The 27,555-nt window shown below is 41.9% G+C and overlaps 22 protein-coding genes and 1 non-coding gene across 23 annotated transcripts; 12 read left to right on the top strand and 11 right to left on the bottom strand.

Moving 5' to 3' along the window:
• Positions 1-96: 96 nt before the first annotated feature.
• Positions 97-1,764, top strand: EHEL_040410 (MdlB-type ABC transporter; the record flags this gene model as incomplete). The annotated part of the gene is made up of 1 exon (XM_003887024.1): positions 97-1,764. The coding sequence occupies one exon, from the start codon at positions 97-99 to the stop codon at positions 1,762-1,764; it is 1,668 nt and encodes a 555-aa protein (XP_003887073.1).
• Positions 1,765-1,854: 90 nt separating this feature from the next.
• On the top strand, positions 1,855-2,658 carry EHEL_040400 (uncharacterized protein; the record flags this gene model as incomplete). Its single annotated transcript, XM_003887023.1, has 1 exon — positions 1,855-2,658. The coding sequence occupies one exon, from the start codon at positions 1,855-1,857 to the stop codon at positions 2,656-2,658; it is 804 nt and encodes a 267-aa protein (XP_003887072.1).
• Positions 2,659-2,701: 43 nt separating this feature from the next.
• Positions 2,702-3,535, top strand: EHEL_040390 (dimethyladenosine transferase; the record flags this gene model as incomplete). Its single annotated transcript, XM_003887022.1, has 1 exon — positions 2,702-3,535. The coding sequence occupies one exon, from the start codon at positions 2,702-2,704 to the stop codon at positions 3,533-3,535; it is 834 nt and encodes a 277-aa protein (XP_003887071.1).
• A 50-nt stretch (positions 3,536-3,585) lies between these two features.
• Positions 3,586-3,700, bottom strand: EHEL_040380. The gene is made up of 2 exons: positions 3,663-3,700; positions 3,586-3,621 (listed from the first exon to the last, which is right to left on the bottom strand). It is a non-coding gene; the product is annotated as a tRNA-Ile (tRNA).
• A 171-nt stretch (positions 3,701-3,871) lies between these two features.
• Positions 3,872-4,630, top strand: EHEL_040370 (40S ribosomal protein SA; the record flags this gene model as incomplete). The annotated part of the gene is made up of 1 exon (XM_003887021.1): positions 3,872-4,630. One exon carries the CDS (start codon positions 3,872-3,874, stop codon positions 4,628-4,630), a length of 759 nt encoding a protein of 252 aa, XP_003887070.1.
• A 92-nt stretch (positions 4,631-4,722) lies between these two features.
• Positions 4,723-6,618, top strand: EHEL_040360 (uncharacterized protein; the record flags this gene model as incomplete). The annotated part of the gene is made up of 1 exon (XM_003887020.1): positions 4,723-6,618. The coding sequence occupies one exon, from the start codon at positions 4,723-4,725 to the stop codon at positions 6,616-6,618; it is 1,896 nt and encodes a 631-aa protein (XP_003887069.1).
• A 43-nt stretch (positions 6,619-6,661) lies between these two features.
• Positions 6,662-7,732, bottom strand: EHEL_040350 (uncharacterized protein; the record flags this gene model as incomplete). Its single annotated transcript, XM_003887019.1, has 1 exon — positions 6,662-7,732. One exon carries the CDS (start codon positions 7,730-7,732, stop codon positions 6,662-6,664), a length of 1,071 nt encoding a protein of 356 aa, XP_003887068.1.
• Positions 7,733-7,820: 88 nt separating this feature from the next.
• EHEL_040340 (proteasome 26S non-ATPase subunit 7) lies at positions 7,821-8,603 on the bottom strand (the record flags this gene model as incomplete). Its single annotated transcript, XM_003887018.1, has 1 exon — positions 7,821-8,603. The coding sequence occupies one exon, from the start codon at positions 8,601-8,603 to the stop codon at positions 7,821-7,823; it is 783 nt and encodes a 260-aa protein (XP_003887067.1).
• Positions 8,604-8,716: 113 nt separating this feature from the next.
• On the bottom strand, positions 8,717-8,950 carry EHEL_040335 (uncharacterized protein; the record flags this gene model as incomplete). Its single annotated transcript, XM_059743493.1, has 1 exon — positions 8,717-8,950. One exon carries the CDS (start codon positions 8,948-8,950, stop codon positions 8,717-8,719), a length of 234 nt encoding a protein of 77 aa, XP_059599476.1.
• Positions 8,951-9,002: 52 nt separating this feature from the next.
• On the bottom strand, positions 9,003-11,321 carry EHEL_040330 (uncharacterized protein; the record flags this gene model as incomplete). The annotated part of the gene is made up of 1 exon (XM_003887017.1): positions 9,003-11,321. The coding sequence occupies one exon, from the start codon at positions 11,319-11,321 to the stop codon at positions 9,003-9,005; it is 2,319 nt and encodes a 772-aa protein (XP_003887066.1).
• Positions 11,322-11,471: 150 nt separating this feature from the next.
• On the bottom strand, positions 11,472-12,206 carry EHEL_040320 (heat shock transcription factor; the record flags this gene model as incomplete). The annotated part of the gene is made up of 1 exon (XM_003887016.1): positions 11,472-12,206. One exon carries the CDS (start codon positions 12,204-12,206, stop codon positions 11,472-11,474), a length of 735 nt encoding a protein of 244 aa, XP_003887065.1.
• A 284-nt stretch (positions 12,207-12,490) lies between these two features.
• EHEL_040310 (uncharacterized protein) lies at positions 12,491-13,669 on the top strand (the record flags this gene model as incomplete). The annotated part of the gene is made up of 1 exon (XM_003887015.1): positions 12,491-13,669. One exon carries the CDS (start codon positions 12,491-12,493, stop codon positions 13,667-13,669), a length of 1,179 nt encoding a protein of 392 aa, XP_003887064.1.
• A 129-nt stretch (positions 13,670-13,798) lies between these two features.
• EHEL_040300 (uncharacterized protein) lies at positions 13,799-15,001 on the bottom strand (the record flags this gene model as incomplete). Its single annotated transcript, XM_003887014.1, has 1 exon — positions 13,799-15,001. The coding sequence occupies one exon, from the start codon at positions 14,999-15,001 to the stop codon at positions 13,799-13,801; it is 1,203 nt and encodes a 400-aa protein (XP_003887063.1).
• A 65-nt stretch (positions 15,002-15,066) lies between these two features.
• EHEL_040290 (uncharacterized protein) lies at positions 15,067-15,585 on the top strand (the record flags this gene model as incomplete). Its single annotated transcript, XM_003887013.1, has 1 exon — positions 15,067-15,585. The coding sequence occupies one exon, from the start codon at positions 15,067-15,069 to the stop codon at positions 15,583-15,585; it is 519 nt and encodes a 172-aa protein (XP_003887062.1).
• An 80-nt stretch (positions 15,586-15,665) lies between these two features.
• Positions 15,666-19,100, bottom strand: EHEL_040280 (DNA topoisomerase II; the record flags this gene model as incomplete). Its single annotated transcript, XM_003887012.1, has 1 exon — positions 15,666-19,100. The coding sequence occupies one exon, from the start codon at positions 19,098-19,100 to the stop codon at positions 15,666-15,668; it is 3,435 nt and encodes a 1,144-aa protein (XP_003887061.1).
• A 155-nt stretch (positions 19,101-19,255) lies between these two features.
• EHEL_040270 (uncharacterized protein) lies at positions 19,256-19,561 on the bottom strand (the record flags this gene model as incomplete). The annotated part of the gene is made up of 1 exon (XM_003887011.1): positions 19,256-19,561. One exon carries the CDS (start codon positions 19,559-19,561, stop codon positions 19,256-19,258), a length of 306 nt encoding a protein of 101 aa, XP_003887060.1.
• A 42-nt stretch (positions 19,562-19,603) lies between these two features.
• On the top strand, positions 19,604-19,984 carry EHEL_040260 (60S ribosomal protein L27; the record flags this gene model as incomplete). The annotated part of the gene is made up of 1 exon (XM_003887010.1): positions 19,604-19,984. One exon carries the CDS (start codon positions 19,604-19,606, stop codon positions 19,982-19,984), a length of 381 nt encoding a protein of 126 aa, XP_003887059.1.
• Positions 19,985-20,172: 188 nt separating this feature from the next.
• On the top strand, positions 20,173-21,954 carry EHEL_040250 (uncharacterized protein; the record flags this gene model as incomplete). Its single annotated transcript, XM_003887009.1, has 1 exon — positions 20,173-21,954. The coding sequence occupies one exon, from the start codon at positions 20,173-20,175 to the stop codon at positions 21,952-21,954; it is 1,782 nt and encodes a 593-aa protein (XP_003887058.1).
• Positions 21,955-22,104: 150 nt separating this feature from the next.
• Positions 22,105-24,492, top strand: EHEL_040240 (26S proteasome regulatory complex protein; the record flags this gene model as incomplete). Its single annotated transcript, XM_003887008.1, has 1 exon — positions 22,105-24,492. One exon carries the CDS (start codon positions 22,105-22,107, stop codon positions 24,490-24,492), a length of 2,388 nt encoding a protein of 795 aa, XP_003887057.1.
• A 49-nt stretch (positions 24,493-24,541) lies between these two features.
• Positions 24,542-25,279, bottom strand: EHEL_040230 (protein tyrosine phosphatase; the record flags this gene model as incomplete). Its single annotated transcript, XM_003887007.1, has 1 exon — positions 24,542-25,279. The coding sequence occupies one exon, from the start codon at positions 25,277-25,279 to the stop codon at positions 24,542-24,544; it is 738 nt and encodes a 245-aa protein (XP_003887056.1).
• Positions 25,280-25,297: 18 nt separating this feature from the next.
• On the top strand, positions 25,298-25,807 carry EHEL_040220 (uncharacterized protein; the record flags this gene model as incomplete). Its single annotated transcript, XM_003887006.1, has 1 exon — positions 25,298-25,807. The coding sequence occupies one exon, from the start codon at positions 25,298-25,300 to the stop codon at positions 25,805-25,807; it is 510 nt and encodes a 169-aa protein (XP_003887055.1).
• Positions 25,808-25,820: 13 nt separating this feature from the next.
• Positions 25,821-26,843, bottom strand: EHEL_040210 (RNA polymerase II transcription initiation/nucleotide excision repair factor TFIIH subunit SSL1; the record flags this gene model as incomplete). Its single annotated transcript, XM_003887005.1, has 1 exon — positions 25,821-26,843. One exon carries the CDS (start codon positions 26,841-26,843, stop codon positions 25,821-25,823), a length of 1,023 nt encoding a protein of 340 aa, XP_003887054.1.
• Positions 26,844-26,951: 108 nt separating this feature from the next.
• Positions 26,952-27,347, top strand: EHEL_040200 (uncharacterized protein; the record flags this gene model as incomplete). Its single annotated transcript, XM_003887004.1, has 1 exon — positions 26,952-27,347. One exon carries the CDS (start codon positions 26,952-26,954, stop codon positions 27,345-27,347), a length of 396 nt encoding a protein of 131 aa, XP_003887053.1.
• Between the last annotated feature and the right edge of the window lie 208 nt (positions 27,348-27,555).

The raw sequence follows: 27,555 nt of genomic DNA, 5'->3' as shown, positions 1-27,555 counted from the left end.
CGTCCAATAATCGCTTCTCCACGAACTTCCAAGGCTTCCCAGATTAAGTCAGTTGACTCAGTAGGCAAAAAGAAGAAGAAAATCATACCCCGGGAAATGAAGGAGGATGCAAAGAGAACTAGCAAAATGATAATGATAAAGACCGTGCTGTTCAAGTATATTCTTGGATCCCCGGTTGTAAGAGTCATGATTCTTCCCATCATAGTAGCACTGGTGGCCGCTGGATATGGGGAGATATTCATCACACAGATCCTAAATGACATCCAAGAAAAGGCCGATAATAAGGAGGCGGTGAATGAAAAGATCGGGACATATCTAATTGTTGCACTTTCTTCGTATGTGCTTGGGCTAGTATCCTTGTTTACAATGTCCAGCTATGTAGAAACCATATGCAGAGATTACATTATAGATCTATATAAAGAGCACATTTGCATGTCGTTCCTAGACTTCAAGAAAATAGGTATTGGAGACATGATATCGTTCATGAATAGAAAGGTTTCATCCCTGCGATGGATTCTGGAGTCTACTATAAAGTGTTTTATCATGAGCTTCTGCTGCATTCTAATAACGGTGATTAAGATCCGAAGTGGGGTTGAAAGCTACTATGGGCTGCTTATGGGGGGCGTCGTGATTGCATATGGGGTGTGTGTGATCATCATAAATCATTATAGAAACATTATCAGGTTGAAGATGAACAGAGAGATTGACATGACGGAGAGGAAGAGGTACAACAGCATACTGAACTACGACATTATAAAGTCATACAACAACGAGGAGTTTGAGGCAGATGAGCTATACAGGCGCATGAATGCAGAAACGAGGTACGGAAAGATGTATTGGAGCTGGCTGCAGGCCGGGAACTTTATTGGAGAAAACATATTTATGATGGCGATGTTTATCATGACTGTGCAATTTTCGAGTAGGGGGGAGGGTAGTGTTGGCTTCAAGGATTATACCTTAATATTCTCATTGAGCAACCAGCTTCGAATGTATTGTGTTGACATAAGCAACAGCTTTGTGATGATACTACTGAATCTAACAAATATATCACAAAACAGAGCTGAGGCCATCAAACTGGACACGGAGAAGCTTGGCTATTACAAGAAAGACTTTGAAAATGAAATCAAAATCGAGGGTTTGGAAATATCGATTGGGGACATAAAGCTGTTAAAGAATGTAAACATGAGGATAAAGAAGGGGGAGAAGATAGGGATATCTGGAGACAATGGGGGAGGAAAGACCTCATTTGCTAGGGCCCTCCTTGGATTTCTTGAGTACGACGGAAGTATTCTTGTTGACGATGTAGAGCTTAACACACTGAGCAGAGAAGGCCTGAGGAGCATGATATCATACTCTCCCCAGGAGTCACAGCTGTTTAACAAGTCGATTATCAGCAACATAAAGGATGGGAACGAGTATCTTAGTGACGAGGAGATTGTTGAATACTGCAAAAGATATGGAATGGATGATGTGTTTAGAAGTCTTAGCGACGGATACCAAACGATTGTTGGAAACGGGGGGAACAGACTAAGCGGAGGACAGAGGCAAAAGGTTAGCCTGATGAGGACTGTTGTTAAGGATGCACCCATATACATTTTCGACCAAGTGACCTCGCATTTGGACAAAGAATCTGAAAATGCCATAGTTGACATGATTATGAAGCATCTTTCGGACAAAACTGTTATAATGATAATGCAGAACTCAGGACTGCTGAGCAGGTTTGACCGGGTGTACTATTTCTCGAATGGTATGTTATCTAATTAAAAATAAAGTATACGACTAAAGACTCGCTGTATAGTTCTCCTGCCTGGGCCCTTCAGGAATTGTTTAGAGCTCCCCTGAAAGTAAAGGTGAATGGAAGGTAAGCTCTTTGCAGATGCTCCAGACATTCCCCTCAAGCTAATACAGGGAGTTGTGGACTGTAAGGAGTTTGTGGTATATGACGGAAACGTGTTTTGCTTGACAGGCAGAAACACATTGATTGCCCTATCCTCGGGAGAGGAATACAAGTTTTATGGGGACGTACTGAAGATGGGGGTCCATGGACATTACATATATCTTGTGTTTAGGACTTCGAAGATCATTGTTTTCGATGTAATTCGTCGAGAAGTTGTGATCAACTTCCAAGGGATAGAAGGGTGCATCAAGAAGGCGGTGGTCAACAGCTCAGGGATGCATTTTCTAAGTTCTGATGGTTGTCTTTATAGATCGACTTTTGAAGATGTAAGGTATATGAAGGATTCTGCTATGCATGCAGTAGGAGGCAGAAATCCGACGATACAGAACTTCTGGGTTCATGGAGATTCTGTCTTTTACACCACCTGTTATGGCCATGTTTACAAGGATTCAGAGATGGTGCTAAAGGTTTTCGACACAGTGAAGCTGATAGTCCCGAACAGAGAGTATTTGTATGTAGTGACTGAAGGGAACATGCTTCTGAAGTATGATGCTATAAAGTGGAGAGTTCTCTTCAGAGAGAATATTGAGGGCTTGAATGTCATTGGTAATGGAGTTATAGGCTGGAATGGAATTGCAATAGATCTTCTCAAGGAGGTCCGTATGAGGGTTCCAAAGGATACAAGATGGATCGAGCGCTATGGAAAGACCATGTACATCTCGACTCTAGCTGGGATTTTTTCAGGGAGCCTTAGCGATTAAATCTTGAGTATTGTTAAATTTTTGCATATGATGGGGTATCCAGATGGTGAATCCAAAGTTTAATAAGCAGCATGGGCAGCACATACTGAAGAACTTAGGGGTGGTTGACACGATAATAGAAAGAGCAAGAATAAAGCCAACGGACGTTGTGCTGGAAATAGGTGGGGGAACAGGGAATCTTACGATGAAGTTGCTCCAGAAGGCAAAGAAAGTAATATGCTATGAAATAGATCCTAGACTTGCAGCAGAACTGGCAAAAAGAGTGAACGGTGTTCCGGGGATGGCACAGAAATTTCAACTTTTTGTGGGAGATGCATTAAAGCATGACTTCCCCCACTTTGATCTCTGCATAACCAACTTGCCGTATCAGATTAGTAGCCCGTTTGTGTTCAAGCTTCTGAAGTATGACTTCAAGTGTGCATATGTAATGTTTCAGAGAGAGTTTTCCAACAGGCTAGTGGCAAGGCCGGGGAGTCCTGAATACTGCCGGCTCTCTGTTGGAGCACAAATGCTTGCGCAAATAGACCATGTTCTGAAAGTCTCAAAAAATAGCTTTGTACCGCCGCCAAAGGTTGAGTCAAGTTTTGTGAGGATCGAGCCTCGAGTGCCAAGGCCACCAATAGATTTTGAGGAGTTCGACAGATTCCTGAAGATATGCTTTCTTAGAAAGAACAAGACACTCAAAGCAAACTTCAAGAACTCGTCCCTACTCAATAAGATAAAAAACAACCCGGCTTTTGAGAACACTACCCCCGAAGACTTGTTTGAAAGAGTCCTATCGAAAGCCGATCTTAATGGAGCAAGGGCCTCGAAGATGGATCTCGATGACTTTCTTGCTCTATTATTAGAATTCAGAAAGGTGAACATCTACTTTTGAAAGGGAGCCAAGACGATTAAAAGAGTTTATATGTGATTGTGACAAAAGAATGCCTCCGGCGGGACTCGAACCCGCGGCCTTGGCATATCTTAGCAGTATAAACCAAGTTTTGCACAGCTTTCCAGCATATAAGTACCACGCTCTAACCGACTGAGCTACGGGGGCTGTAAATTCGCCCTAAGAGGGTTGAATTCAATCCCGACAGACCACTTAAAATCTACAGAAAACACAGCCCAAAGGACGTGCCAAAAGAGGCATCCATCATAACGTCCTTTGATATTTTCATACCTCACCGCATATCAAATGGATAATCCCGAAAAAATTTGTACCCTTCAAATGCCGCAAGATAACACCAGGATCTCAGATAGCATCAAAATCCCAGACGAGTTTGTTAAGCTACTGATACTTAGCCAGGCACATCTTGGAGGAACCTCCACAAACAAGAACTTTTCCAGGTACATGTACGGTACAAGGTCTCAAGATAAGATTAGCATCATCGATATCAACGCAATGTGGGAGAAACTCATCATTGCAGCAAGAGCCTTCTGTGGAATAAAGCATCCCTCTAGCATTGCTGTTGTTTCCACAAAAACGTTTGGAAGAAAGCCTGTTGTCAAGTTTTGCGAGGCTGTTGGTGCGACTCCAATAACAGGAAGGTTTATTCCCGGATCATTTACAAACTCAGAGGTAAAGAGGATGTACGATCCAAGGCTCCTTATTGTCTCCGATACATATGCTGACAAACAGGCCATCTTGGAGTCACAGCACTGCAACCTTCCTACAATTGCATTTGTTAATGCAGATAATTCCTTGGTGGGAGTAGACATTGCAATTCCCATGAACAATAGGTCGCCGTCTGCAATTGCTGCGGGGTTCTTCATCCTGTCCAGGCTAATCAACTACATGAAGACAGGGGCTGAGCTTGTTCGAGACATGAAGGAAGTTGAGCTTTTCCTGTTTAGAGACAGTGTTGAGCTTGAGCAACTTGTTGAGGAGCAGCTCATGGACTCGGCAAACAACATCCTCAATGTTGGAAAGGAAGAAGTTTTAAGCAACATGGTTGGAGGAAGTGTCGAAGAATGGAATGGTTTCTAGTCATTGGGATTAAATTATCTTGAGCTATGTTTTTTCTTTCGGGCCCAGCAAGGCTAGGGGCTTAATTATGTGAATTGTCTCTGCCTCCCCAGATGAAAAACATCCATGTAAGCCAGTTGAGGTCTGGGTCATTCAATCTTACAAGCCTTGTTGAGGAAGCTGTTGACATTAAGGAAGACAGCATATTCCAAACGCATGCGAACCTGATGGAGCTTGTTGGAGACCTTGAGAACATAAGGGAAGGTCTGTTTTTCAAGAGGGAAAAGCTTAACACAAGGATTCGTACGATCCAGGAGGGGCTGAAGCTAGACAGGATTGATGATTTGAACAGAGAGACAGCCCAGATAGTCTTGGAGCCGCTTGGGACGTCGAAGGATGTGCTAGAAAGAAATAAAGAGATAAACCATCTCAAAAGGATGGAGAAGGCAGTGAAGTATTTGATGGAGATTGAAAAAGGGAACTTCAAGGTACTTGATAGTCTTATGACAAGTGATAGCGAAGAGGATTGGAGATTCTTGTGCTTCCTTCTGCACAACATCTCGAAGGTTGTCGAGGACGATGGGGAAATTCAAGAATATAACAAGGCAATTGAAGATAAGATGCTTAGTGTGTTTGAAACAGGGAACAAGCAGAACAACAAAACGATGATGAGGTCTGCATACAATTCCTTACTTGAAATGGGAAAAGAGAGCTTTCTTGTCCATTCATACATATATTCCCTAGATCTGTTTAAAGAACCTGTAAGTATGGAGAGCAGAAACGAAGCCATAATAGATCTTGACTTCCACATGACGAGCCACAGCACATTTGTGGATCTGATAAACAAGATCAGAGATACATATGACGACAAATTCAGAGGTCTTGGAGACATTTTTGTAAATACAAAGGACGTGTACAAGATAATACATAAGAAAGTGTATGGGGATATAATTTCTACAGCATTGGGAGATTATCTCAAGGGAATGAGCCCATGCATGTTTCTTCTGGGGCTTGAGAGCTGCTACAAGAATCTTCAGATCCTCGGATCATTTATTGAGACAATAGATCCTGACTTTGATGGGTCGCATGCCACTGAGGATCTTATTTCCCAGTACACCAGAGTTGCGGTCGATAAGGAGAAGGCCTTTTTTGAGCAGATCTATGAGGTTCTTGTTCTGAAGAAGAAGAGCGAGACAAGATACATCATTCTTGGGGAGGAGGCAGGAGCAAATGCTGACAACATATTTGTGTACAAACAACTCCTCAACACCATGAGCTTTGCCTTTGGGAGGTCTGGGAGGTTTTACGGCGATATCGAAGAGGATGAGCTTATTGACTTTTTTGCTCGGAAGATAAACGGGTTTGTTGGATCTGTTTATGACTCAACGCAGAATAAGTTTGAGGTTGTGAGGGTGCTGCAGTTCATCTATTTGGTGACAAGAAAGTACTTTGGAAACAAGTTCTGGAGGCTTGAAACCTTCATAGACAAAATCAATAGGAAGCTCAGAGATGCATTTGAAGAGCAGATAGAAACATGTAGCATGAGGATTGGAGTTAGGATAAAGCAGGAATCGTTTGGAAGTCTCGAGGGATGTGAAAGGGTGCTAGAGGTTATAAGACATGAAATCGGAAAAGCAACTGAGGCATCTATAAAAGGAGAGAATTTCAAGATCTTGGTGAACCGGATTCTTTGTCTGCTCTGTTCAGCATTGCATGCTAGAATATTACAGATCACATTCGATGAACAGCAATCTAAGAACATGGTCGAGTATGTCGCCAAGATCCTAGAGTTTGCTAAAGAGCTCGGGAGCATCGAAGCTATCCAGAAGCTCACTGATCTTCAGAGCCTAGCCATCTTGATATCTATTTCTGAGGGGGATTTCGAGTCGTTCTATAGCTCGCTGGTAGGAAAGATACCTGACGACGAGATTCTGAAGGCACTAAGGTGCAGAAGAGACAAGGAAAAAATACAAAGAAAAGCATCTATATTTGATGGAAGCGAGGCATGATGCTGCACAGGCACCTCAGAACAAGGTAGACGTAAGAAAGATGTTACTTTATTTCAGCTAAAAACCTAACTAGGATGCTATCTTTGAATAATCCCAAAGACAAGAAGCTTGCCTGCACTGCGAGCTTGATTCTATCGTAGATAGAAACCTTGGTATACCTGAGCTTAATTGCGGGGGCCTTATCGTAATCAATTGAAAGGTCGTATGTACGGCACTTGGAGAAGTCCATCAATACAAAGTCTATGAAGTTCCTAGTAAACCTCAGGCCGGCTAGGCATAGTCTCATGAAGCTACAAAGAATGTAGAAGTGCACAATGTTGAACATGATTAGCAGGACAAATGAAAAAATCAATGCAGACATGAATATTTGATCTGTATTAAGGATCATGGTGTCTCTTCGCCTTTTTAGGGGATTGTAGCTACTGTTGTTCAGCAGATGGACAGATTCTATTAGCAAGCTTACTAAGAAAGAGCATACATGCGAAAAGGCATGCAGATATGCAATGGTTGGAATAAGAAAAACCTCGTCAATAAATACAACTGGAACCCCTAGTCTTAAAAACACACCCTGCATAGAACAAAAGAATCTTACGTAAGTGCCCAGAGTTGTCTTTATGGTTACAGCCTGCCCCTTCTCAGCTGGGCAACTCACTATGTAATCAACTATGTGCTGGGGAAGTCCGACAAGAAAATCCTTAACAGTCCTTCTTAACAAATACAAGAATACAGGTATGATAAAGCATCCTATCCTTCTTTTGCTCAGGTGCACTGTTTCTTTGTCTATAGAGCAGGAAGGCGTTCCCTTCAGCCTCGAGAGAAAGTGCCTCTTCATCAAGAAGAAATCATATGGATATGGGGAAGGGGTGAGCTCCATAAATTCAACTTTACTGTCTATTGAGTAGACGGCCTCTAAGTAAACGATTTTTCGACCGATGATCCTAAGAACTATTTCCTTTGACTCAATGGTTAGTTTATCACCGTCCCTCTCCACCTTGGTTTCTGGAGATGAATCACTCCAGGGAGAATTGAATACAAGGCAGCCATTGCACAACACATGCTGGTTGATTCTTCCAGCATCTCCATAGTTCAGAAGAACTATATGTCTGATCTCCATACCCTATCCCCAAAGAAAAATTACAAAAAAGTCAAGGTGCTGCGCTCCAAAGTTTTGTAATATCAGGAATATGACATGTTTATTAAATTTACGATGCACTCGTCTCAATTCCATTCTCAAGCCTGTTTCTCCTTAGATCATTAAGTGCAACCACAGTCTTTGCAAGCACAGAGACATAGCAATCAGAAAGATTCTCGTCCAGAGGCTTTTCAAGCTTTGGAATAGAATTGATGATCTCTTGGCAGAGGTTGATGATCTCCTGGCTCGGGGCAATTCCTCCATTTATCACGTCGTCGAGGTAGGATCTTATTTCTGCAAGAACCCCTTTGTAGACAAGCAGCGATTCTTTTATTCCATTAATTTTGGCTGCAATCGATCCACTAGCCTCCTCCCTGATGTCTCTTATAAGATGCTCAACACCGACTTCCTCGGCTTCTTCGGCCTCTATACTGCACCCCACGTGTATAAACTCATCTTGCTCGTCCAGCTTGAATGTTTGCACAGGAAGATCGTTTTCTCCGAGATGGACATTGATAATGGCAAGAAAGGGATTCTCCACAAACTTGGATAAAGACCTTGTTATGTCGAGGTCATTTTCATACATCTTCGGGCCTGTGTGATACCACCCTATTATCTTGAGCTTGTGGTTAACCTTGTAGAACAAATCAAACATGCTTCTTATGTATGAGGTGTCTATAAACCATTCATTTTCGTCTTCCTCAAATATGCAGGCAAAACTCTCTGTGATATGAACCTCTCCGTCTTCATTTCCAAGCAATATCCCGACAACTCGCCTTGTTCCTTTTCTTTTGTAATGGTCAACTGCAGAAAGTAATACCAATGGATGAACTATCACCGATACCTCATTCATTTGGGGTATTCTCGCCAGATATAAAAAAGACAGAAATAAACAAACTTAAATCAAGAACCTGGGAGCGGCCAGGCAGGGCTCACACACCAGGAGCACAGACATCGAAACAAACTTCACTTGGATTTAATCTTCCTCATCCTTTTATTCTTCTTTTCTCTTTCTCTATCAATCGCAACTTTACATATCGCCCCCATAGATCCCAGAACTAGGAATAGAGATGTAAATGAAACTAAAGGAGAGTCAAATCCTGCCATTCTTCCGAGCACGGGAACTGCTATGGGCGACACAAACATAGTGATAACAAAGGCTGTTAGTTGTATTTGAAACTTTTTTTTCTCTGCTCCCATGAGACTTTGGGGTTGAGGTTTTCATATATGTGACGTGTGCAATCGCAGGCACTTACTTTTCGTCATAAAATGCTGCATTGCATATGGGGCTCCTTTCAAGTTCAGAAACAAGCTTGCAGTTTTCAGCAGTGTCTATCCTGAGGTATTCTGTGATTGCTTTGGCAATGAGATAGACCAGCTCGAACTCCTTGTCTCCAATCCAGCATCTAATCTTCTTGTATTTTCTTGGAAACTTCGATAGGATCGATTTAAACAGCCTCTTGCTGCCTTCCTGAAGATCTGTGCTTCGCATAAAGTATTTGTCTTTCCCTAGAATTCTTTTGATCATAGTAACATCGTGCGCAGAAACCTTCTTCTCGTCAGTGTGAAAGCCATGTTCCACAGCAAGGAAGGCCCTTGAAAAAAGATTGCAGACATTTCTCATCTTACAGTCCAGATAATACTTTAGTGTGTTTGAAAGAAAGCTGTCTTCAAGCATTGCTCCTCTTAGAAGCCCCTCAATCTCACTACAAAACACTCTGCAGAGCATGTTTCTTACCATCTCAAAGTATTCCACGCCAACAGGCTTTCCATCTTCATACCTTATCGAAAAGTCTTCATTCATGCTTCGGAAGACCTTCAAGTCCACATCCTCCTGTGCCCTACTGTTTTCCTTACATTCTCTGAGATATTGCGAAACCACAGCAGCAGCATATTCTCCAAGAGAAGCATCCATCCTATCCAAAATACACCCTGCAAAAGAAATGCCATTTCTTGATGGCTCATGCCGTTTCGCGCCTTCAAACATGTATCCATGTTCATCTTCCGCTCCGGCGGTACAAGTATCTGTGTTCTTGCCTATTCCTACTAGCTTGAGAACAGCTTTAGTAGAGGGCTCAGACGCATATATCTTTCTGCCATGCACAACTAATTCAATGCAAAGTGTAAAGTTCTCTCTCAGCCTACCTAATTCATCTTTAAACTTTCCGCCAGTCTTTCTGTCCACGACTTCGGCATCATGAATGAGCCTAACTAGAAACCACAAGTAGTGTTTCATTCGAGGAAATCCCCCTTTCACCTCCATTTTGGAAACCTTCTTTACTTCGAGTTTTGCTGCTAGTTTGTAAACTCTGTCCTTATAGCCCCGGAGAAGCAAGCTTGCCATATAATCCTTTACCTTAATGGTCTTCCTTGTATTTAGAATATGGTAGTAGGCTTTCTCATCAACCAGGCTTGAAAGAAGATTTCGATAGTATTCGAAAACAGGCATGTCTTGATCTTTTATTTGCCTCATTGTCCCGTTTTGGAAGCCTTCAGTCAGCCCAAGAAAGCCCATCAAGGTTCTGTAGGCCACATGGCTTCTATCGCTGTTAGACATCGAGCTATCTCTGGATATTTTCTCAAATAGTTTTCTGAACTTGTCAGAAAGTTTTCTGTTGAAGCTGCCTTTGCATTTCTGTAGGAGAAACCATAGTTCACTAATATCGCGGAAGCTTCCGCTTTCCTCAGCATTCATATTGGAAATAATACTTTTATACTTAGTAAAGAAAAGGATCTCTCGTATAACATTCATGTATGTTCCTGGGCTCAGGCAGCCTTTTCCACTTAGAATCACAAATGGGCTTACATTCTTATCACCTAGCGCTCTTCCCATCTCAATGCTCATAAGCACATCTGAATCTCTTTCCATTCTTTTCTGCCTTTCTATCTTGCACTCAATGAAATATCTAGCAAGAATGCTCGCCACATAGCTCTTCAATGATAGCACTTTTGTAAAAATCTTGCACTTCACGCCGTTTAGGTCCCTGGGCCAGTACGCTTCAATGACCTTGACCATTTCTCCAGTCTCCACCGCCTCCAAATCCTGTCCTGAGGGGAACTCCACGTCTAACCCGAGGAATCTTCTTAATGCTGTCGAGGAAGCATCAATACATGTCCCTGTGCTTTTGACTTCTACAAGCCTCGAGTTTTCACATAGGTTGTATCTTATCTCACAGATTAGAATTCTGAGGCTTTCCTTTTCTCTCTTCATTATATCCTCTTCCTCAATCACACCTGCTTCATTTTCTAGATCACAAATGCCGCCCAGGGTGTTTATAACGAATTCAAGATACAACCTTTCACTATTCTCTCCACATGCGGCCTGCTCTATGCTGAAATCTTCCCCCTTTACATCCCAAAACCTAAGAGAAATACATCCCAACTCCTCAACAGGCACTACCGGTGATTTTGGCTCGCAAAAACGCAGCTCCTTCAACCCTCCATTCGGTAGTGATGATTTTGCATAGTCCTGCAGTCTGAATACAAGGCCAATGGTCGTAGCAGCCCCAGTCAAGAGGACAAGCATGCCTAAGGCTACACTTGCCACCCTGCTTCTTCTCCCAACTTTCATCAAGGATATAAGTCTGGCCCAAATAAGAAAACTCATTAAGCCAATATATCTTGACGTGTAAACTAAAACTATACGTTATTTTTATTTTCTAATACATCCATATCATATGTAGGTAATGTAATGTAATGTTATACGGTAATATGTACACATTTAAAAGAAAGCATCGTATCCATCACTCTTGGAATCAGAATCTCCACGAGGATTCTCTCCGGACTTAAAGGACAGCCCTGGGATACTTTTCTCCTGAGGCCTGGATGATGATGTTTCATATCCGTCCTTAAGAGGCCCGGACAGCTCCCCAAGGAAAAGATCCATTTCATTATGAAGGTTAAGGTTACTGGGCTTAAGTCGAGCCCCGAAGTCCTGGGAATTTGTCCTAAAAACCCTCGAAAGAATCTCTATAAGACCGTTGAGAGTCCTTTCCTGCCTCTCTATCCGTTCCTTGCAGGCAGACAGCTCTGTGTACAGCTCCTGGTTCTGCACATATAGGTACTCCACAACCTCCTTCAGGGACCCATCTCCAATTCCCATCCGAATGTCGTTCGACTTCTTTCTCTTGATCATCCTAAGTGAGTCATCAATCCCTAGAAGATCCTCTCTTCCTCTCCTGAAGTTCTTGTTATAGTATATATCCTCCTCCTCAATGTCCTTGGACTTAACAAATCCATAGCTATTCAGCATCCGGACAAACGTTCCGAACTCTCTGGTCTTGGATATAAGAGGAAGTGTCTCCTTCACAAATACATCTCTGTCATATATGTGAATCTTGAGCCCATCAGGCGTCCAGCATATTCCCTTGTACTTCTCGTCACTGGTGGCCTTATAAAGCTTCATTATGAACTTTGGTATCTTATCAAAGTTAAAGCTTGCACTCGGCTTTTCCATAATATGAGTTGATTAGGGTGTTAATTTTGAAAGGTTTCAATCTAAAAGAAGTCTCATAGATTCCACAAATGTGCTTAGGCCTTCATAATACAGGGCATTTTGCTTGAAAATGAAACACAGGCCCTATATGCACCACTCATGGGATTTCTCTTTCTCCCCCACAACAGCTATCAATGGGCATCAAATATTTGAAACCGTATGGGATAGAACGTTAGGTCTCAGTATGGAATATTATTGGTGTTCTCAAAAGCTATTCTTCTTAATGGGATAGGGGTCCAGGATCGATGTTTAAAGACTTGGTCAATCTGTCTTCATGCAACACTTCCTTGTTGCTGCAGTCCGTCCCAGGGCTGCTCATATCCTTGGTAGGGCTGATAATGACGGGATCAGCACTCATAGATGCTACCAACGATGCTAGTTTGGAAGATGTCCCAATCATTCTTGAAACAAACTGCATTCTGGCATTCAAAGGAAACACAGAGGTCATATTTGCAATGTATCTCTCATCAATGAGCCAGTCTCCTCTCTTTATGTACAAAAAGTACTTCGGATATGTCTTTGTTAACTCCAATTTAGTCTTGGCGCAATCTGCCATAATAGGACTTACCATAGGGCTAATAGGCATAATAGGGGTCACTTTGTCAGGAGAGCTGCACACAGAATTGGTAATGTCCATGGTTACAGGTTCACTTGTTTCGTGCATACTCACCACCGCTATGTTCATAGTGCTTCTCGTAATATCCATAGAGATATCCAAGGTGATGGGCATCAATCCAGACAATATCATCCTCCCAACCATATCGTCCTTTGGCGATTACATGAATGTAAAGTCACTGATGTACTTCACAAAGAGGTTTAGGGGTATTTCGATTCCGTTGTCCCTTACATACATATTCTTGTCTGTTTCCATTGTGCCTTTGTGCCTCTGCTTTGCACTGTCCGGCAAAAAGCGGATCCCCATCCAGCCTATAGAGGTTCTCGTCATGACATATGTGATCAGCACAGCCATCGGATATGTCCTTGAGAATTTTTCTGTCAGGTTTCCAATTCTTGCTCCATCGTTTCCTGTGTTTAGTGGGATGTCTGTGTCAATAGCACTAATTCATCTCCACAAGATATTTACATCGATCAACAATCAAACAATCCATAATAGTACAGAGTCCTACATAACACTGACACTAGTTTCTTTGTTAATGTCGCTAATATATCTTGTAGTGGCAATGCTAATGGGGCTCCAATACTCCACAGAGTTCTGTATATTATTCACAATATCCTTTGTCCTCCATGTTACAATTTTACTGAAAGGCATTTCGATTCTTATCGAGTATCTGGACAAAAAAGAAGAGGATACCAGCGTTATGGCTCTCCCGTTTATCACTTCGGTCTCAGATGTTCTTTCTGCTGGTTTTCTTCTAGCAGTAGTTATTGTTCTAGACACATTTGGTGTAAAACATAATTTTTAACCATTGCTCTGCCGTACTAATTTGATAAATATAACGAGATATTTCTGATAATGTAGAGACTTTATGCAATGCAGACTATTTGTTTATTATTAAAAGACAAAGATATTCAGTTCTCGCTTCTTTCGCTCCCTATTCGCTAGAACAGGCATCGGTAAGATATTTCAACCTTTTTAGAAGTGGCTTGCTAAGTAAGTGAGAACATGCTCCAAACTTCTTCACATTGCTTTCAGTTGGATATTTCTTGAGGAGCTCTTCAACTAGTGTTTCATAGAAGTTATCATTAGGATTTTTACAAAGAATCCTTAGCGACATCTCATATGCAAGGTGAAAGGACGGTACACATCTAACTATTCTTTTAACAAGATTAGATGGAAATCTTCTCATTACGATAACTTTCACGAGAATAGGCGTGTCGAGAATCATTTGATGGATCACTTTTTTCAAGAGACGCTTTTTAGGACAAGCTGAGAGGATTCTTTCAATGTAAATGGTTTTTATCAACACATCCAAGTTCTTTTCCTGCTCAAGAGCCCTGTACTTTCTTTTGATAAAGTGCACACAGGCAGATATATAGGCACATAATAGCTTCGGCTTGATTGGTATCAAAAGAGGATCTCCAAATACTTCCATCCTGTTAGTATAGGGCTTTCCTATTCCAAACATCATTTCGGGACAGAAGTCTACCAGAGCATGGAAGTAGTTTTGTATTTGTGGGAAGTTAGACCTCAAAAACACTCTTTTTAGAGCCCTGAAATCTACACTTGACTCATGCACATACTTAAACCCCTCCTCATATTCCATATCTTTAGCCTTCAGGAAGGTGATAACTTCCAAGTGAATACCCTTCAGGCTGCTGGTACTCATTGTCTTCATTACTAATATACAGAGAGGAGAGACTTCTAAGAATCTGATTAGCTTTGCCTTTTCTGTCTCCGATATCTTCGACACCACATATAGAATGAAGGGCTGATCGATATATGATAACCTTCTGTTGGTTCTTTCGAGGCTCAAGAGAAACCTCATGACTTCAATGTAATCGCTTTCGCTCCATCTATCACTGCTGCGCTCTTCTCTAGGCTCAAATGCTACGTCTTTTCCTATAATCCTTCCAACCATGTAGCTAACTATCTTGCTGCTTTCCATAAGAATGCCAAACGGTGCTGGGCATGACATCTCAGGAAGCATGTCCTGAAACATTGCATAAAGCATAAAAGTCAAATAAGGATTTCCTATTTCTACAAGTGTGATGAGGGAAGAACGGACATGGGAACTTTTTGCATTCCTCGATAGATAGAGCCTCTTAATCGACTTCTTATCTATTCTGTAAATCATTTCTCGTTTCAGGGTTCGGGCATGGTAACTGAATAATAAAATATCTGACTCTGGAAGGGCTTGGCATGAGTATCACCATAAGCAGGATAGATAGGGCTATAGACAGATATAGGAATCTCAAAGTAGGTGAGAAAGAATACAAGAATATAGCTGGAATACTGGTGGACGAGATTTCCTCAAAAGCATCCCACTCCAAAGTCATGGAGCTGATTGAGCTTTTTATTTCAGCAGAAGCAAAACCGATGTACTTGAATGAAGTGAAGAATTATCTCTTTGAAAATGACAGGGCTCTTTATGAACGCTATGCCCGTATGTTTCTGAAAAACCCCGGTGTATTTGAGGCATTTGGAGTGCATGGGGAAAAAAGAGGCCCGATTGTACAGGAGAAAGGCCCAGTGGTGTTCAAAAGCTTGAAGCCAAAACTCAATGCAAGCACTAAGAGAAAGTCAAAGACCACGAGAAAAGCTATCCAAAAAGAAAGCAAGATATCTGCATATCACAAAATCATGAGGGAAAAATCGGCTTCCATTGAATATCAGAAGAAAATAGATGCGATGTACAGGAAAGTACGAAAGGAACAATAAACTTTACTCAGTCTTCTGCTATCTTTTAAAGATAAGAAAGCGTGTATAAAAGATCTGTCTTTGATTGAGTCACTGGAAATTTATGTAAGATTATACTTTTTCCAGGGCTTTTCTTGTAAAGCATCTGAGTCTGTTGAGTTCTCAGATACATGTGCTGCCTTGGGCTTTTGGGCTGCTTTGGCCTTCTTTGGCCTGTTGGCGGCCCCACTTCTCGACTTTGGCTTCCCACCTCTCTTTTTAACACGTCCGTTCAATTCATCGTCATATTCTTTGGTTTCATTTTCAACAATTTTCAAGTACTCCTTTTCAAAAGCATCCAGGTCTTCAAGCCAAAGCTTTTTGGGAGTCTTCCCCGCTAATCTATTGTACTCCTCAAGCTTCTTTGAGTGCTCGTTGCTTAGCTTTTCAATTCTTTCTGCAGTAAGGCTTAATATCGACATCCCTAGAAGATATTCGTAATCATCTGCCTTTGCATATCCTCTTGCCTCAAGATCAAAGACAATCTCTGCCCTCCTTCTTCTGCTGATAACAAGTCCCCCTGTAGAAACCTCTTTTATAAATCTCACCTTGTTTTCCAGCCTTACCAATTCCTCTTTCATTACCTTCAGCATATTCTCCTTCCTTATCGAGTAGTATCTGAGCCTTACATCATAGAACTCCTTCAGGATATCCTTGGGTGTCGAGTATTTCTTAATCCCAAGCTTCTCATCAAAGCACACCATGTTGTTGATTGTGATGGTGGTGTTTAGCTTCAGATTGCTGACATGCTTGGCAAGCTTCACAGTAAAGTTCACTGTCTTCTCTGTGTGGTACTCTTTGAAGTCCTTCACAACACCAGCCTGGACAAGAGACTCCAAAAACTCCTTGTAATTCAGGGTCCATGTGCCAACAGGGAGCTCCGTGATTTCAAGATCCATATCTCCCTCATACACCCCAGAGACCTGGAACTTTCCTTCTCCAACCTTTTCGATGGTTCCTCTAAAGTTTCTGTAGTAGGGTGTCATTTCCACAGGGTCTTCATCTCTAATCATCCTTCGAATGTTCTCAATTATATCTATTGGGTTGAAGTTGGGAATGGATGTGCTCCATCCAGTTCCGATACCCTCTGCTCCATTGACTAATACCATTGGAATGATAGGCACATAGAACTCCGGCTCTATCGAAAGATTATCGTCGTTGAGATAGTTCAGGATTGCATCGTCATTCTCATTGAATATCAATCTTGTGAGTGGAGACAAGGATGTGAAGATATAACGAGGGCTTGCTGCATCCTTTCCCCCCTGAAGCCTACTTCCAAACTGGCCAATAGGGAGAAGAAGATTTATATTATTGGAACCAACAAAATCTTGGGCTAGGTTCACAATTGTGGAGCAAAGAGATTGCTCTCCATGGTGGTATGCAGACTGCTCGGAAACATATCCCACCAGCTGTGCCACCTTTATTTCCGATCTAAGATTTCTCTTGAAACAGCTAAACATTACTTTTCTCTGCCCTGGTTTCAGTCCATCTACCAAGCTTGGAATCGACCGGATGTTGTCTGCCATGGAAAACAAAATCAACTCTTTATTAACGAAGTCCGAAATCGATATCTGTGGCAGTGACTGGTCTAGAAATGTCCCAGGCTCGAAACTCAAAAGCCATGTTTTCCTCGCATCTGCTTTCTTCTTGTTGAATGCAAGGTCAATGAGTTCTTTATCCTCATCAACCAGCGGGGTAAAGTTCTTAACATGGATGGGCAGGTTGCTAAAGTACTGCTTGGCATCTGCACTTGTGGATGTCCCCAAGCCCTTGTAGTACTTTATATTCCATCCTTCCTCGCTCTTTTTGAACTCCTCATATTCAGGTAAGGTGAAGAAATCCCTGACCTGGCCTTTCTTCGTGGCTCTTATGATTGGAGTGATAAACTCCTGAAGAAACCCTGGTATTTTCAGCAACGAGGGATAGAAGTGGTCCAGAAAATTGATTATCAGCCCTTTTATGTGGCTGCCGTCATGGTCTTGATCAGTCATTATCATGACATGCCCATACCTAAGGCTTGACGTGTCCTCATAAACTTTGTTGTGCTGTAGCCCGAGAATCTTCTTTATACTCGAAATCTCGGAATTCTCCATTATCTGCTTGTGAGAGGCTTCTCTAACATTTAACAGCTTTCCTCTTAGCGGGAAAACCCCATAGATATCCCTCCCAACCACACTCAGCCCTGAAACTGCCAGTGTCTTAGCAGAGTCCCCCTCGGTTAGTATCAGAGTACAGTCTTTCGACCTGCTTGTTCCTGCAAAGTTGGCATCTTCCAGCTTTGGAATCCCAGAAAGCCTGCTCGTTTTTGCCCCATCCGTCTTTTTCAGTTGTAGACTCTGTCTGGCCCTTGCAAAGGAAGCAACCCTCTGAACAATGGATGTGTTCTTTATGACGCTCTTCACAAAATCACCTATTGGATCGCACTTTGACCCAAATGCAGAAACTCTCAGGGTGAGATTCTCTTTTGTCTGAGAATCAAATGCTGGGTTTTCAATCAGGCAATTCACAAATATAAACATGCATGACTTGATTTGGAAGGGCTTCACAGAAAGCCCCTTCTCCTTCTTCTGTATTGCCTCCGACAGTGGCTCCACAATCCGTTCAACAACATGGTTCACATGACTCCCTCCCTTGGTTGTGCATATTGCATTAACAAACGATACCTGCTGGAACTGCTCTTCACTCGCAGTAAGAGCCAGCTCCCATCGGTCGTTGATAACCTGGTGTACAACATTGGCCTCAGGCGGGACGTAGAGCTTCACGTACTCCTTGAATCCCTTGATGTTGATTTTTTTTTCATTTAAGAATATCTTTACATCCTTAACAATTCCCCCAAGGTCGTAGACCCTTTTCTTCAACAATGCTACTATGTCATCATCTAGCCTATCCATCTTAAACCTCCTCAAGTCCGGCTTAAATGTTATTCTTGTAAAGTCCTCCTTGGTATATCTGCTGATCTCTGGTTCTTCCTTGATGCCCATGTTATTCCTGTACTTCTGCCTGTAATACTTCTTGACCTCGCAATCTGCGGTCTCTACGACAAACTCCTTGCTAAATATATTGCACAGCTTTGCTCCATATCCGTTCCTTCCCCCAGTAACTTTCTTCTCTTCATCGTTGTAATTGGATGATGTCAATAGGTTTCCAAATATAAGCTCAGGCACATACACATTTTCTTCCTTGTGAATTCTAACTGGAATCCCTTTCCCATTGTTATAGACAGATATCTCATTCTTTTCAGGGTCAATGGAAACCTTAATAACATTCATCTTTGGATCCCGTATTTTGTTGTCCGCAGCATTCACAATTATCTCGTCAAATATCTTGTATAGGCCGGGAACATACTCTATGTTCTTGTAGATCATCCTGCCACTCTCTTCGTCCCATATGTACATCTGCTGCGCTTCCCTCTCCACAGACCCTATATAGGAATCAGGCCTGAGAAGAATGTGCTCCACAGGCGTCTTCTTTTGATATGTCTCTTCAATGGTCTTCATTTATCGAAGGATGCAGAAGGGTCTGTTTTTCTACCTTAGGACAATGTAAAATAGCTCTCTGCAGAGGCATGTATGTTCTCAGGACTCGAGCATTGTATTCTTATAAAAAATCATGCTTTATTTAACAGGAACTAGGACATCTTCTCCCACACCATCTAAACACCCAGGTTACTATTCAGTTCTCGAAACATCTCCTCAAGCATCTTGTCCCTATCTCGACTCTCTGCAGTCTCCGATCTCTGAGTATCAGCTGTAAGATATTTAAGTCTTATGAGATAATGGTATATTTCTAGAGCTGAGTCAATAAGATCAACCATCCTCCTTGTTGCAAAAAGCAGGTTCTGGACCTCGTCACACCTATCAGATCCTTCAGACCGCAGGTACTGCAGGATTTCCGTGAAGTCCTCTAGAATCCTTTCTGCATTTGCTTCTATACTCTTTACAAGCTCAATCCTCTCCATAATGGCCTGTAGATTTGTTAACGTAAAAAATTTGCCCTGGAAATGCTTTTTGTGCCAAACATGATAGTTGTTGTAACAAGTGGGAAGAATGCAGGAAAGAAGGCTGTTGTGATAAAGCAGCTTGACGAGAGATATGTCTTGACTGCATGCGTTGTCAGGGTCCCGAAGGAGTCCGAAGACTACCAGCCTAAATGGATAAAGCGCAGAAACTCTAAGTTCTATGTCATACTCAAGAAGTACAACATCAGCCACCTTATCGCTACGAGGTACAAGGCAGACCTGGGGTTATCAGCAATCGATTACAGTGGAATTGATCAGAACGCCGAAACCAAGAGGGTGCTCACCGACAAGACAAAAGACTCGATGATGAAGGCATGGAAAGAGAGCAAGGCCAAGTTCCTCTTTTCATCCCTTAGCTTTTGATCATTAAAGTTTTCTGATACTGTTGAAACCTTAGATGTTTTCCAGCAGCTTTCCCTCCACTGGTAAAAAGTAGGCTATGTTTCACCAAGTCCTTTGATAGGATAGGTTGCGAACAAAGGGGTGTTTACATTCTGAGACTAGGGATGAAATATAAGTGCCAGGGATACCCTCTCTCCTTTGACGCAGACATGGAAGTGGATATAAAAATCAAGAGGGTGGAGGTTCCCGAGAACACCTACAACACCTTAGTCCTGTGCTATGACGACGAGAAAGTCATCTTTGAGGACAGGGTTGTCATGACCTTCAAGAAATTTCACAACACAATTATAGGCGACAGCAAGATCCTACTGATGAAAAGATCCTTTCCTTGGAACCTATGCACTGGATTTGCTATGTTAAACCATTCTTTCTTCCGAAATGGAAACGAGAAAGAGGAGCACTCGCTGGAAATTTTTCATGGAAGGTACCGCGATAAGGCAAGTAGCTATAACTTTGAAGAGAGAGAAGTAATAGGAAGGCTACACTATGTGTTTGAGAGAAGGTTGCATGGAGAACGAGGGGTAGAGGAAGAGGATGAGATAAGTGGATTTGTCCAGAAAGTGTTTGGGTTTTTTTTTAGCAGCGAAAAAGCAGGGACGATTTTGAACATAAAGAAGCTGTTGGACTATGTAAACAGAGGAAGCCATGGATGCAGGCTGAACATACTATTTGGAGGGCTTCTGGTTGAAAAGACTATAACAGAGATCAATGCATTGTCCACCAGGAATGTTGATCTTATTTTAGAGATAACTCATGAATGTCTTCCAAGAATCTTCCACGAAGTAAGCTACAATAAAAGCTTTCCCACTAGGAAGGATGATGCAGAAAAAGCAGAGGACAACAAAAAACGATTCTTCAGGTTGAATTTGCCATTGGGCCGCTCACCGTACGATAAAAATAACATGTATAAAAGGTCTGTATGCATGGCAAGTATACTATCCAGCGATGGATATTTACTATGCAGTTTGCAGATGCTTCGGAAGATAAAGAGGTTGTTTTACTTCGCAATGGGGTCGTATGCCAATAGCTGGCCCAGCATTTTTCTTACATCGCAAGCACAGGTTGATGAATTAATTCCAAGCGATAGAAGGGCAGTGCTCAGGCTCATAGGAATAGAAGACAGGGACTTGCTTTTGATGCACCTGGAACCTTCTGAGGTAGTTCAGCACATTGTCTTTTACGATAGGGAATATGAAAGAGTCATAGTTTCATTTAAAGGGACTACAAACTCTGAGGAAACCATCCAAGATATAAACTGTGAGTACACAGAGTTTGGAACTGGCTTTGTACACAATGGATTCAAGAAGTTGGCAACCCACTTTATAAGTAATCACATAGATGAGATTGAAGGTATCTTAAAAAGGTTAAGCGTAAAGAAGCTTCTTCTGCTAGGACACTCTCTTGGAGGAGCGATTTCGATCCTGGTTAAAATAATGATCAATGAAATGAAACTTCTAAAAGGCATAAATGTGGAGGCGGTGGTCTTTTCAAGTCCTCCTGTGGTTTCTGAGGAAATAGCATCCAAATTTGGAGACGGAATAACTATAATTAGCTATGGAAATGACATAGTACCTCGGATGAGCTATGGAAGCATGCTAGACCTCAAGTTTCTCTGCTGCTCGATCGGAGAAAGACATGGCCCACTAGACTTCAGCGGAGAGGTTGATAAAGATATTGATCTGGTTCTGTCTTATCTTAAGGACACAAACATGTACCCGAAGCTCTACTTGCCAGGAGAGCTTATACACATAAAAAGGATTCGATGCTCTCTCAGCAAGAATGAAAACCCCGTTGTTGTTTTTAAGTCCGTGGACAAGGAGTTTTTTGAGCAGATTATTCTCATTAAGCATTCGCCGAAACATCACACTGTGGGACACATAGCATCTGTTATCGATAGCGGAATCGACATGCTTGAGAAAAAGAAGAAGTGATTAAACAGTGTATTAAAAGTACTCCCTACAATCTTGCAACAAGAAGCTTGTGAAACAAAATAGATTTCGATCTGCATCTCCCAAGTTTGCAGTCTAGAGGTGTCCTTCAATATTCTTCAGGTTTAATTTGCGAAAAACAAACCCCTGAAAATGGAGGAAGACGAGCTGAAAATAATAGTTGAAAGAATCAGGGATTCTGACGTAGACATCCAGAATAATGCATTGAACATGCTATTCGATATAACAAAGTCATCTCATTCAAAATCCATCGACACAATAAATTTTCAATATCTTGCAGACAATTTGCCTGTGCTTGAAGATATATGCAAAGAGATTGTTGGAGATAATAGGAGGCGACTGTGTGATATAATAAGTGCAATATGTGTCATTGACGATGAGAAGAAGCTTTTGGAATATAGAGTTGAAGGAAACATAATTGACCTCAAGGAATGGGGACACTTATATGTTAAGAAGCTGACGGGATGTATTGCCGATACAAAGGTCGGTAAGATGGATTTTCCCTTTGAGAGAACTAAGGATGTTGGAAGGAAGTGTATTGACTTTCTATTTAAGCACAATGCAGAATTTGAAGCAATAGATTTTCTGATTGAGATTGGCGGGGTTGAAGTTGTCCTAGACTACGTCGACACTCATAACTACAATAGAATAGTACTTTACCTAGAAGATATGGCCTCATTTGTCGAGCTTTCTGATGTTATTCTCGGGGTCTATCTCAAAATGAACGACCATTCGAGGTATGTTGTTGGACTGATAAAACGCCAAAGGATTGGAGAGGCTATTGAATATGTGAGAGGCATAGAAGACAAAGACTACAAGGAGCAATGTCTGTACATACTTGCCAGATGCGATCTGTATTACGAGACCTCTGACCCCAACGAAAGATACATACTTTCCAATGGATATGTCAAGGATGTCTATAGGAGTGTTGGGGCCGAGTTGGAAATAGATAAGCCAAGCAAAATCGACGGGATTCTTAAGGGTTTTAAATACGACAAAGACACAAAACAGCTTGCATCGATTGCCATTGCTAATGGGTTTGTTCACATGGGATATGGGCGAGACCCGATGTTTCTGCCTCAGGAGGGAGACCCTAGAGTTCCTTTGGACTATGAGACCATCCTTGGATGTGATGTGCCCGATCTAATCTCTGTCTTTGGATCCATAGGAGTGATTGAATCATGGAATTCAGAAAAGGTGATGGAAACCCTTCAGGAGCATATATTTGCAGATATTTCGCATAGGAAGACAGGAAGCCTTCTAGGCCTCGCACTATCTGGACTGAAGAACTTTGAGGAGAGACCGGCGATTCTCGCACTTCTGTCAAGCAATCTGCAATCTACGAATACCATTCATGTCATAGCCACTCTCCTAGGAATTGAGTCCATGTTTTCTGGAACACGGTCTGAAGAGGTCCGGGATCTTCTTCAGCCCCTTATGTTTTCTGATAGCAACGAGGTTGTATTCTTTACTGCCTTCACACTAGGAAGTGTATTCTGTGGAAGCGCTGATGAGGACCTCACGTCTCTTATGCTACAGACATTTGTGGAAAAAGAAAAAGAGTCGGAGACACAATTTTTTAGGTTTTTGATGCTAGGATTAGCATGTCTATTTTACCGTAGAAAGGACGTTGAGTGTGGGATAATGGAGATAGGAGGTACTCTTAGTAAACACGAAAGCATATTGATCAGGGGGTTTCAGTACGTGGGGACTGGAGATTCGAACATCATCGAATCCATTTTGACTGATTCATTCACCGGAGATACAGATGCACTTCTTGAATCTCTTGGGCTGCTAAGCTGTGCCCTGGTATCGATCGGGGATGAAACATCAAGTCAGATGGTGGCAAGAATTGTTTCCTCTTCCTTGCTGCTGGACTCCTCTCACCTAAGAAGTGTTCTCCCTCTATGTTACAGTCTATTGTATCCATCGAACCCACAAGTAAATGTTCTAGATATTCTAGAAAAGTCCCTAAATATCGGAGAAACAAATTGTATCATATCTACAATCATATCGTTGGGCTTTATTGGCGCTGGTACGCTGAATTCTCGCATAAACAAGATTCTGGACCAGCAATACTCCTATTACTACAAGGATTCAAAGGTCCTTCCCATGCTTAAGATTGCACAAGGCCTTGTGTCTTTAGGGAAGGGATTGCTGAGTATTTCGCCCCTGTGCTTTGACAAGACGGCCTTTATGCCAAAAAACATCATAGGTCTTTTTTCTACAGTATTCATGCTCCTGGACTCTTCTATCAGCCCGCTAGTTTCTTCCCATACATACATGTTCTTCTTGCTTTGCCAGGCATGCACTCAAAAATACGTTGTATGCTCTGAGAAGATAAACATAAGGGTTGGGCATCCGATAAATACAGTTGGAATGGTAGGGGAGCCCAAGAAGCTCTCTTCTGTTCAGATACACACGTCACCCGTTGTCCTTAACGAGAAAACAAGGGCAGAGACAGACGAGAACGTTTGCACTTCATACATCGAGGATGTGTTGATCGTTAAAAAGAATTAAAAAGAATCCCATGTCGGCTATAATAATAACCTTGCTTTATTGACTCCTCTTAATCCTTCAGGAAAATATCTTTTAAGAATTCCAGCTGAGCTTTGTTCGTCACAAGATGCGCTCTTTTACTCCTAAGATTTAGGAAGACATCCACAAATGTATCTAGAGTGATGCCCTTCATTTTTTTAAGAATATCATACATAATGAACGTCCCTGTCCTTCCAACACCTGCAATGCAGTGCACAACCACAGGGTCTGTGCGGATTGAGTCGAAATAGGAGTGGAAAGTCTCCATTTCCTCCTGCGTGATCACAGAGAAGTCAACCCAGTTGATGTACCTAAGTCTTCTTACACTTCTTCCTCGAACATTATAGACCTCATCGATAAACAGGTCCTTGCCCATGTGCTTTATGACCTTCCTGCTCTGGAGCCATTCTTCTTCGAAGTATTTCGGGTCATTGATCAGAGATATAACAAGATTGGCTTTCGATTTCACCAGGAGATCAATAAAAGCATCTCTTTTTTCGTCCTTTGGATTCTGTGCAGCTATAAACAACGTCTCCGACGTTGGAATGAAGGATGCGTTCACATACTCCTTAATCTCATATTTTTCGGACACTTCATTGCTATAAGGGGTGCATGGCGACCTATCATAGGAGGAAGGTGGAAACTTGAATGTTGCTGATAACGAATCAACTAGGTATATGGCTTCGTCCAGCTTGTTTTCTCCGATCTTCGACTTTATGTTGTCATGATACCCGTTCAGGATATCTCTCAATTCTTTGTTTACAGTCATCAGGGTGAACATTTTATTATGAGTAGTATTCCTGCATTCATGCGTGAAAGAAAATTTGAGGCATGTGAGTATAGCATTCTTATCTACACATCCGGCTGCGGAAGTGTCTTGGCGAGCGACAGTTGCATAGAGTTTGTAACACCTGTTAGCGTAAACTTCCCTAAGGAGTTTGTTCTCAGAGAAAATAGAATATTCTGCAAGACAAAAATCGAAGGCTGCCATAGGAAACTTAGAATCGTTAAGATAGAAAGGATCTCTGGATCCTGCAATGCATACGCAGTATTGAAGAGGCTGATTCCAAGTGTCTTTGATGTTAGGTTCATAAGAAAAGCCAACCTCCAAAGCTATTTATATTCAAATAGGGATCTCATAATGAGATCATCTACAAGGATACTGGGAAAAGAAGTTGTCGGCCAAATAAGCCTGTGGAACAGAATTAATTGGCACCACGGGCAAGATCCAGGGGCTTCTTCTCCAGGCGAGGTTAGAGATACTTCTAGTGACATTTTAATATCAGATTATTGGTGAAAGTATGCATGCTCTAGTTGTGTGGCAATTCACAGTAGATACAGAAGCTCAAAGTGCTATGAACGAACCCATTACAATAGCTGCAGTATGTGCTCTTGCAGAGATCACATTGATACGCGCCTTTGTTTTGGCATATTCTGCATGCGTCTTCTGCCCTCTCGATAAATGGCTTTAGTGGATAAATAAATCGTAGGGATTTTGAGAGATTCAACGTGGATACAAGCTGAGTGTTGCATATTGGACACGATATGGGAAGCGAGCAGACCATGGTCTTGCATACTGGGCATTCGTATCCAACGCTCTTCACTTCCAAATGGCAGGCACATACCGAGGATTCCATTGTTGGCAGAGGAAAGCCTATTTTGACTAGACTGAGCGTTGTCCCATTGAAGTCTGTGGGATGGGACAGCTCCTTCATGATCATGGATAGGTGGCCCACGTCGATTGGGACATAAAACCTTCCTCCAGTGGCCTTAGATATTGACTTATACAGAGTAACCTCACCACATAGACTTATGAAATGGACCTTTATGTTATGTGTCTTGAGTCTATTTAGTACCTCAGTGTATCCATGGGGATCTCTGGTAGATGTGCTTGCAACGATTACAAGGATTTCTTTGACATGCATGGTGTTTTCCATGATCTCTATGGATCCCTCGAGTCCATTTAGCAGTGAAAACCATTTTGAACCTGTCTGTCCGAGAAATGCATGAATGTCCATGTCCATACTACTTATGTACTTCACACAAACATCTCTAGTACTAAGAAAAGAGAGGGTCGACAAAGGGTTCTCATTGTAGAACGATGGAATAAAGTCCTCAAGGATCCTTGCCACATTTGTCCTGAACGTGGGAAGGAAGTCAGACTTGTCTATTGCCTCAGAGACATCTACTATGACATGGAGGTGCCTCACTATCCCCTTTCTATTGTTACTGTAAAAGGTTTCGGTCTCCATGTTAAACTCATTCACCTTTCTATCATTTCTGTCTTCCCATGTTCTTTTGTATTCCTGTTCCCAAGAAAACTGTTTGGCCATGAAGGCCCTGGTGTCCTACCATTCTTACAAAGTAACGATTTTTATTGGCATCCTCCCCCGTCTTTTGAGGCTAAAGAATAAACTTAAAAAATGGATTATTTGGAGCCGATGAAAATGGAGGACTTTGTTCGGAGAATGGAGGAAGAGATAAGAAGCGAGGATGATGTTAAGAAGGAAGAGTCGGTACGCTGTGAGCACATTGGCGATCCTCAGATCCATAAGAAGAGAAAGATAGCCATTCCTTCATGTAATCTGCAAAGAAAAAAACATGTTGCAGAGATCAACACGGTAGAAAAAAAGGAGAGTGGAGCTATGTCCTGTGGAAAGTGTGGCAAGAGACTAAAACTAACGAACAACTATAGCTGTAGATGTGGAAATACATACTGCATTATGCATAGATTCCATGACCAGCATGGCTGTACATTTGATTATAAAGCAATGGCAATAGCAAAGCTCTCTGCACAGAATCCAAAGATTGTTGGAAAGAAGGTGGGGGAGCCGTAGCACAGCATCAGGGCAGTAGTTCCCAAGATGCAGCATGCGTGATATTTTATCTATGCCCATCTATAATTCTAATAAAGTTACTAATTTCTTATTTTATCAAAACAAATAAATATATATGGCAACTAAATCAGAAATTGAATTTTCTATCAGTCTTTACTTTGTATTGTTGATTTAAATGGTTGTGTCTGGGACCTGAACCCATAAAAAT

Source organism: Encephalitozoon hellem, chromosome IV, assembly GCF_000277815.2.
Source record: "Encephalitozoon hellem ATCC 50504 chromosome IV, complete sequence".
Lineage (NCBI taxonomy): Eukaryota > Fungi > Microsporidia > Unikaryonidae > Encephalitozoon > Encephalitozoon hellem.
The sequence above is the reverse complement of the archived record's forward strand: the minus strand, read 5'-3'. Positions and strand labels throughout refer to the sequence as shown.